At 29.6% G+C, this 7,981-nt stretch overlaps 1 protein-coding gene across 1 annotated transcript; it reads left to right on the top strand.

Annotated features, from left to right (window-relative positions):
• The first annotated feature begins 3,287 nt into the window (after positions 1–3,287).
• On the top strand, positions 3,288–6,718 carry LOC146902527 (serine/threonine-protein kinase PBL27-like). Its single transcript, XM_085733514.1, has 5 exons — positions 3,288–3,476; positions 4,457–4,671; positions 4,819–5,008; positions 5,778–6,166; positions 6,391–6,718. Exons 1-5 carry the CDS (start codon positions 3,371–3,373, stop codon positions 6,616–6,618), a joined length of 1,128 nt encoding a protein of 375 aa, XP_085589640.1. The 5' UTR covers positions 3,288–3,370; the 3' UTR covers positions 6,619–6,718.
• Positions 6,719–7,981: the final 1,263 nt, after the last annotated feature.

Below are 7,981 nucleotides of genomic sequence, written 5' to 3'. Positions count from 1 at the left end.
CTTCAGGAACATTGCTTTGTAAGAGAGTCAGCAATTGGCTATACCGTTGTGCTGTTAATCAGAAAGCAGCAGCATTAGAAGCAACTAAGCTGGCTGTATCCGAATCTGCAGGTTTAGAACTCTTCTTGTAAATTGGTGGATACCATGGAGTTTAAAACATTTGTTTTGAGTGTGGCCTAAGATGCAATAATGAGCACAAAGAAGACGATCTTTCTTGGAACCTTTGAGCTTGTTATCATAGATATTCTTGACAGCAGAAGCAGAAGGAGGATCGCTTGAAACTGTTGGTGTAACAGAAACTTCCCTTTGTTTTTCTTCTTGAACAATGATGGAAAACACCTTAGTGATGGGAGGAATGGGATCAGTGGACAAGATTTGTCCACAAATTGCAGAAAATGATTCATTCAATCCCATAAGAAAATGTATAACATGTTCCATCTGGTTGTAATCTGACCAAGGTTGAATGCTACCACAATTGCAGCTATGAGCAAGCCATAATTCGGACAAAGATTGCCATAATGAGTACTGACAGGCATGGAACCTTGTTGCAGAGCTGCTGAAAATGTTTGCCTCCACCTTTGCCTAATATATTTTTCAAAACATGATTTGTGGTTGATGAAGGTGAACTTCTGGTTGGCAACAATACTCATGGAATTCCTCAAAGCAAACACTTGTTTATTTTGGTAATCATTTTATTGTTACCATTTTTCCTAAGGAAAATTACTTACAAGTGGTGACTATGACAAAAAGGTTAGTATAAACATTAGTCTTAAACATTACTTGCAAGTGGTGACCAAAATTTTCTGATTGCTAGATTTTTGTTGGTATGTTGTTAATGATTGCATTCTTTGATTTGTTCTTTTGTGTTTCCTCATTTATGCATTTTTATTGGTATTTCAGTTTCCTTAATTTTATGGTGAATGGGAGGTTTGATTGAGTCATTCAAATTTTTTCCTTTTCACCTCCTCAATTTCAATTGTTTATACTATTGCTATATATTGATTGGCTTCATATCCCAATATTTTGTAGCTGGTAAATTTTTGGCTTTCTTTTATTTGAGAAGATTCATTTCTAACTTGGATCAGTTAATTTAACTTCAATTGCATTTTGGATGTATAATGTTAGGCTGTTAGCATAAATTTTCCTCTCTCCTTTGAATCTGTTAACTATTTAAGTATACTATGACTTTTTGTTGGCAAAGGATTAATAAAATTTAAATAACAAGGTTAAAAATGGAAGAAAATGTAAAAATCAATACTATTTTACATAACATATAAAGTAAAATAAAAAACGAAGTATTGGTGAGTTTAACTCAGATGTAAATTGTTTCTCCTATTGTCGTGAATTGTACCTATTTAAATGAGATTTAATTTAACTAATTTTTTAATTTATAATTTAAATAAAATTATAAAAATGATAAAATATTTGTAATAAAGTGATAAAATTAGAAAGGAAAAATTCAACTCAAAATGGTGTTTCCATTTTATATTTTGTTATAGATTACATTATCAAAAAATAATGATTCAATTATCAATTAAAAAATCATAGTAAGTTCTTTAACCCTTGAATCCTAATTATCAAAGAACTGTATATAGTTTATTATTATTCTATTAGAGTTTAATGGGCAATATAATTAAATCATAATTTACGGTACACCTTCAATTTTTCATTTCATACAATCAAATCTAAAATACACTTACGAAAGTGAAATAATATGATAAAATTATGCATTTTTATTGGATATTTATACTATATGTAAAGAGAATACAAAGTTCTGGGGAGACATTTTCACCTCCAATTATACCTTTAAATAAATTTCCTATAAAAGTACTATATTGTTGGTGTAGTTGAAAAAAATAAGAATTTATATTATATTTCATAAGTTTTCACATTATCGCTTAACTTAATTGTATGTTTCAAAATGGTCTCATAATTAAAATTAATGTCTTAAAGTGATCCTTTAAAAGAATAGGTGCACACCCTCACACATAGCTAGCACTACCCCTGAGTCTATTTTCTATGTTGTTGATGTCAATAAAAGATATAAATATAGTTTGTTACAATATGAATATGCAAAATATTATACCTATAATTTTAATCAAAATATTGTAAAAATTATTGTTCGTAATTTATATAGTTCATAATTTATATATAGTGAACATATTCTTTAAGTCCAAATCATTTTTATTGGAGTTCAATTTTGATTGATTCATCCCTAAAAAAAATTGATTGATTCACCGGTGTAAAAAATCTTTTAAGTTATTAAATCTTGGGTTAATTATGTTTTTGGTCCCTACAAAATGGCGACCTTGTAAGTTTAGTCCTTACTTAATTTTAATAGCATTTTTAATCCCTACAAAAAATTTCTACACTCAATATTAGTCCTTACTCAATCCAAATTTGTTTAATTTATGCTTAAACTCTTAAGTTTTTCAACAATTTTTTACAGGCGTGTTAAGAACCTTATTAAAAGGTCCTCCGAAAAAAATATCGCAAAAATTTGATTTCTACGTCCATATTTTTGTTACTTATATCTTAAACTTTTGTCGTTTTAAAAAATTCATATTTAATTTATTTCATGTTAAAAAATTATAGATTTTAGTAAATGAACCGTTCATAGTGTTCTAAACTTGTATAAAAAGAATCGTTAAAAAATTTAAGAGTTGAAGGATAATTAAACAAAATTTATTTTAGTAGGGACTAAAATTATAAGTAAATTTTTTTTTGTAAGGATTAAAAATGCTATTAAAATTAAGTAAGGACTAAACTTACAAGGTTGCAATTTTGTAGGGACCAAAAACATAATTAACCCTTAAATCTTTAAGGATTATGCTGAGTAGTTAAAAATGGAATTAAAATACAAATTTTGTATTAAATAGATAAACTTTTTAAATTTTTAGGATATTGAATGCATAAATTCCATGATATTTTTATATTTAACTTCTTAGCTTATGCCCTAAGATACAAGTTGGCACCAATCTTATTGTTATGATGATGTACCACAACACAATTATGTTCCAATTTGCACAATTACCAAATGATTAATCTCTTTCTTTTTAACCCAACCAAATGATTAATCTCAAAATCCTTATTTTCCTTCTAACCCAAGAAGATTTCAAACTCCAATTTGTATTTTGACATATTCAAACTCCAAATTTAAACTCTTTCCTATAAGGTAGTTATATGCATGATTTTTCTTCTCATGTTACTATTTATTTGTTTATAACAATACATTTTTTTTCCCTTTATCTTGTCTTACAACGTTACAATACTATATATATATTGTTATTGTTATCGTTCTTACATTTGGTCAATTTTCTTAGATTGGTTGATCTGCTTCTCCGACGAGGTGGTTTCTCAATAATGATTAATGATTGAGAGGTATATCATTGAATTTGATAATATGGGTTGCTTTCATTGTTTTGTACCTATCAACAAAGAAACATCTCATGTTTACTCCAGAAAGGTTACCTCAGGTATCTTTCTTTCTTTCTACATTTTCTTCTATCATCAATAAAATTGAAATTCTTGATTCATTTGATATAATGCGTCTCAGATTGTGCCCCCACGGCTTAGTTGTGAAATCATTTGATAGGGTAGGGGATATCTATATCTATTAGCTTCATTTTATTGAATTTATTTCTTATTAAAAGATGCATTTAGCTACATTTATAACAACAATTGTGAGATGCATGCAAGCAAATGTGATAGGATATTTATTTGCATTTAGAGAAATATTCAATGTTTTGGCTAATCAAATTTCGAAATTGTTTAATTTTTACAGAGATGGGTTTGTGTCCATAAAAATGTAATTGAAAAATGTCTCATCCCCTGAAATATTAAGTTTGTTCAAATGAATCAAAATGCCTAACATTCTATGCAGTTTTTTTTTTTTAAAATAAGTTCTATGCAGAGTATTTATGCACCTATCCTGAACAATTGAGATTTTTAAATGATTTAATTCATATATTGCGTCAAATGTTGGCGTAAAATATTTTTACACTGCCAATATATAAATCATAACAGTCAGATAATTAAAAGTGTTTGACTTTAATTATAATTACTTCTAAAATCACATATGATTGTCTTTGATTTGTTGAAAGTATAATATTTTTTTATAAATATATCAAAATTAAACTCTTAAGTAAATTAAAACTGTCAGGGTCGCATTTTTAACTTGTGATGCTGTGCAACATGTAATTTTTCAATATCAGATTATTTCCCCTTGTCATTACCCATTAGGTTGTTTTATTTTAAGATAATTGGTAACGTGTTTTACAAACAAGCTCTTTTGAAGTATTATAAATTATTTATGGTTATGGCTTTGCTCCTTAATCCTTATGAGCTTCTTGGCATTGCCTTCTCTACATACTATTCATTCTCTCTAATTTCTTTAATATATATGTTTTCTGCTTTATCATGCTTTAATAATACTAATACTTTATCATTTGCGTAGAGAGATCAAAATTGCTGAGTTCCTCGAGTCCTAAGGCGGAATTGGAGAGTGTATCGGGTCCTAAGACGCGTGATGAGGCAGAAACCAATCCGCGTGCACATACATTTACCTTACAAGAGCTCAAAGCCGCAACCAATAATTTTGCGCCCGAATGTTTTATAGGTGAAGGGGGCTTTGGGCCTGTATACAAAGGTTACCTTGAGAACCCTAAAAACGTAAGTTGTAATAGCTGTTACAAAGATTTTGGTTTTTGCAAATGCTAGTTCATCCAAACACAAACTATATGTAGTGGTCAATTTTTCATTTCATTAACATTGTACATTTTAAACATGTGTTGATGAAAACTGATGTTTGTGCAACAGGTAGTTGCTGTGAAACAGCTTAACCATAAAGGTGGTCAAGGAGATCGAGAATTTTTGGTGGAGGTCCTAATGCTCAACCTCTTAAATCACAAACATCTTGTGAACTTGGTTGGTTATTGTGCTGATGGCAATCAACGTCTACTTGTTTATGAGTATATGCCATTGGGGTCTTTGGACGAGCATTTACATGGTCAGATTGCACTCTCTTTCCTTTTTTAGAAACTTATTGTTTCTTGAATTGTTATGGTTCAAATTTATATATAAATATTCGACACCTGAAAAATATGGTTAATCATGATTAATAAAGTTATGTTAGTGGTTTCTTAAAAAAAAAAAATTTGTTAGTGGTTAAATGAGATTTGACACCTCATATATTCATTCATTGATCATTTACGAAAGTTGTTGCGAAAGTTACATGAGGCTTTCTTTGGTCGGACTTGTTTTGGTATTATAAGCCTTTAAAAACTAAAGCTAAAAGTAAGAGTCTACTCATTTGTACTCTTTTTCCTCCTTTGCGGGTGTAGTGCGCATTGTGCTAACCTTGCTTAATAATATTTGCAGATTAAAAAAAAAAAGGCTATTTGATAATTATTGTTATAATTTAGCTTAAAAGTTTTTTTTTATAAAATGGAAGAATCTATGTTAAATAATAAAAAAAAATAGGTAAATTCTTGAAAGTATCCTACTTTAGTCGAAAAACTACTCTCAACAAAAAAAAATTGAAAGATACTCTCAACGAATATTTGAAAAGTTTATTATGTCTAGTATACAAAAAATATTTTTTTCCACAAAAAAATACGTAAAAGATATTTTTTATAAAATGTTGCTCGACTTAACTTATTTTTAGGAGAAGAGAAATAAAATAAGTCAAAATTTTGTTGAACGGAAATTTTTTCTTTATTAGAATTATTATCCATCTATGATTTCAATCTTCTGATCACTTTTGAAATTCCTTTCAGATCTTCCTCCTCATAGGAAGCCACTAGATTGGAACACGAGGATGAATATAGCATTGGGAATAGCAAAGGGGTTGGAATATATGCATAAGGCAAATCCCCCTGTGATATATAGAGACTTAAAGTCATCCAACGTCCTTCTCGGTGAAAATTATCATGCCAAGTTATCAGATTTTGGGTTCGCAAAACTTGGACCAATTGGTGATATGACTCATGTTTCCACACAAGTAGTGGGAACATATGGTTATTGTGCCCCTGAATATCTTATGACCGGACAACTAACTATAAAATCTGATGTGTATAGCTATGGAGTGGTCATGCTCGAACTTATCTCAGGACGCAGGGCTCTTGATAATACACGTCCACAAGGAGAGCGCAGTCTAGTTGAATGGGTAAGTTCCTCACTTGAGCTCAGTTTGGTAAACAACTTATTTTCGTACAAAGTGTTTTTGTAAACCATCCTAAAAAGTTTATGGAAATAAATCATTTCAAATATGTGTTTGGTCATGTTTTGTGTAAAGTTTAGGGTTTTTGTGTAATGGTTTGGACATAAATATTTTAAGATTCTCGGCATGTATTAAATGAACTTCTCATTGTCTTGTATATCTATGTGCAGGTAAAAAGTGTTCTTAAAAACCGTAAGAACTTTATCAAATTGGTTGACCCTCTACTTCAAGGTCGTTGTCCAATGGGGGGACTGAAACAAGCAGTTGCTATTGCGGCAATGTGTGTGCAAACACAAGCTTCTGAAAGACCTCTTATTGGTGAAATTGTGGATGCTCTTACATACATGACCAGAACTGACTCATCACCCAAATTGAAAAGATCTATGATGATTGAGTGATAAGAATGAAATTTCAACATGGGAAATGAGCATCTTAGACCCAAACTCTAAATATATTACTTCATTCAGTTAATTAAAGAAAATTCATGACAAAGAGAAGTAGTGTATGTCAGGAAATTTGAATGGAATCGTCACGTAGTAGAGTGTGTGAAATCAACATTGATACTCGCATATGAACTAAGGATTTATAAGATTCATATTACAAGGCAGCAAGGGAAATATTTTTCCCATGTGTGCTTTGTGCCTCAAGCCAAAACCTTTTTAAGCCACCAAATTTTGACTCAAAATAAAGACCTTGCAACAAAATACATACTTGTTAATAAATTATTAAGTGAAGAACATATTTTAAATTTTTCTTCTAGCTTTTATTTTTGAATGGCAGATAGAGAAATAGAGAAAGAGATACAAGTGTAGCAATGAGTACAAGAAATACTCGAAGAGCATACAAACAATAACAAAACAAAAAGAAAAGGGGATGAAAAGCCAACACCACAAAGATTTTTCATGCCTATATTGCGGGGAGAAAGTCTATCATGGTCACAAATGTAAATGTACAGTGTTTAGACACACACACATAGAAATATTTTTTCTAATAATAAAAAAGAACTTGATAATAAAATGATTTAGTCTTTTGAGAAAAAGGTTTTTGATGTGTGTGTGACCAAATACTATGCATTTATATTTGTGTCCATGCAAGAATTTATGTGTGTGTGACCAAATACTATTGCGGGTTTGAGTCATCATCTCACGCATAATTGCTAATATCTGCGATTCGTTTGCACTTTGATATTCGATAATACAATTTTGTGACAAATTTGTTTTTAAAGAATTTATGTGTACATGGAAATTACACATGAATCGAATATAAGCGGATAATAAACTACACCACTAAATATTTAAATATATGAGTGACCAATATATTTTTTATTTTACTTTTTTTTTCCGACTTGTGATTGATTTTCTATGTTACTATTCTTACATAAAAGAAATCATAGTTTTTAGACGTGAAAATATGTTGGAGTTGGTTTTTTTTTATGTCATACTATTGTCCAATTTATAATATGGCTTTGTTTGGTAAACAACAGTGAATAGCTGATAAGTTAGCTTATAGTGGCTGAGTTTATAGTGTATAACTGATAAATTAACTTATAGTTAATAGCAGATAAGTTAATTGATTGAAATTGTAGTGTTTGATAAAATTAGTGGTTAAACTAGTTTATAAATATGAAATGACATAAAAATGATATATTTAATTAATATTTAAAAAAAATAATTAAGATTGTGGGGATAAAATGGAGATAAATAATGATAAGTTTTAAGTTATAAACTACTTGAGTTAGCTTATTGGAATCCGCTATAAACT

Source organism: Medicago sativa, chromosome 8 (genome assembly GCF_051527215.1).
Source record: "Medicago sativa cultivar Bolivia chromosome 8, Bolivia_mono, whole genome shotgun sequence".
Lineage (NCBI taxonomy): Eukaryota > Viridiplantae > Streptophyta > Magnoliopsida > Fabales > Fabaceae > Medicago > Medicago sativa.
The sequence above is the reverse complement of the archived record's forward strand: the minus strand, read 5'-3'. Positions and strand labels throughout refer to the sequence as shown.